The sequence below is a fragment of the Buceros rhinoceros genome, unplaced genomic scaffold, assembly GCF_000710305.1.
Source record: "Buceros rhinoceros silvestris isolate BGI_N320 unplaced genomic scaffold, ASM71030v1 scaffold23416, whole genome shotgun sequence".
Taxonomy (NCBI): Eukaryota; Metazoa; Chordata; class Aves; order Bucerotiformes; family Bucerotidae; genus Buceros; species Buceros rhinoceros.
This window is the reverse complement of record NW_010416096.1, coordinates 8,145-9,041: the sequence shown is the minus strand read 5'-3', so window position 1 is coordinate 9,041 and position 897 is coordinate 8,145. Positions and strand designations below refer to the sequence as shown.

Below are 897 nucleotides of genomic sequence, written 5' to 3'. Positions count from 1 at the left end.
GCCACCTCAAGGGGGTCACACTGCCAGTGCGGGGTCCCCCAGGGTACTTGCCTGCCAGTGTGCCCGGGCGGGAGGGAGGAGAACATCACCCCCATGCTCCTGGCTGTCCGGGGGTTGAATGCGACCAGGCGGAACGCAGGGTTTCCACAGGACTCGCTCTCTTTGGCGTGTGGGTGACTTAGAACAACAAACAGCAGGCCCTGGTGCACAGAGGAAAGATACAGCACTAAAAACAACAGCCAGAGGGGAAAACACCCAACGACTTTCCCCAAAAGATCAATGGCCCCACTCTCGCTATAATCAAAGCCCCGGGGGAAGTGATGCATTTTCACCCAGCAACACGGAAATGGTTTCCTTTCCTTATCGCTGCAGATAACACCCAGAGCAGCTGCAGCCTGATAAGGGCTGATGCAAAAGAGCAGAGTGACAGCTCGTGACCCTGTGGATTTCTGCACTTATCTTTCTGCCTGGAAGAGCTAAACTTGCTGCAGGATGAGGGGACATCTACAGTACAATTTCCGGGCCTCATTTTAATCCCCAGGAGCTTAAAATTCAACGGGAGTTCCACGCAGAGCACCTCTGCTGAGAGCAGCGGCTGGCAGAGCAATCCACAGGGACGGATTCTCTGAGAAGTCTCTGACGAGTCTGACTCAAACCCTCGTTATCAGACACGACATTCTTGTCCCACTGGAAACAATCGAATCCTTGATAAACCACAACCCCCATCGGGAATCGCAGCACAGGTGGGAGTGGCTGGGAAGGACTTGCTAGGATGGATCCTGGCTGTCAGGAGCTTGTATCCTCGGGGTGTCTGTAAAGAACAGCCGCTTCCCGCTGGTTTTCACACCACGTGCCACCACCACCACGCTGGCAGCCACCCGCTGTGAAACGGGGCTT

General features: G+C 55.2%; 1 protein-coding gene across 1 annotated transcript in view; it reads right to left on the bottom strand.

Annotated features, from left to right (window-relative positions):
* Positions 1-51: 51 nt before the first annotated feature.
* Positions 52-897, bottom strand: part of PALB2 (partner and localizer of BRCA2) — a gene marked incomplete at both ends in the record, with an annotated part of 8,693 nt that continues 7,847 nt past the window's right edge. Inside the window, one exon of the mRNA XM_010137685.1 lies at positions 52-200. Coding sequence (XP_010135987.1) covers positions 52-200 — 149 coding nt within the window. The remainder of the gene's footprint in view (positions 201-897) is intronic.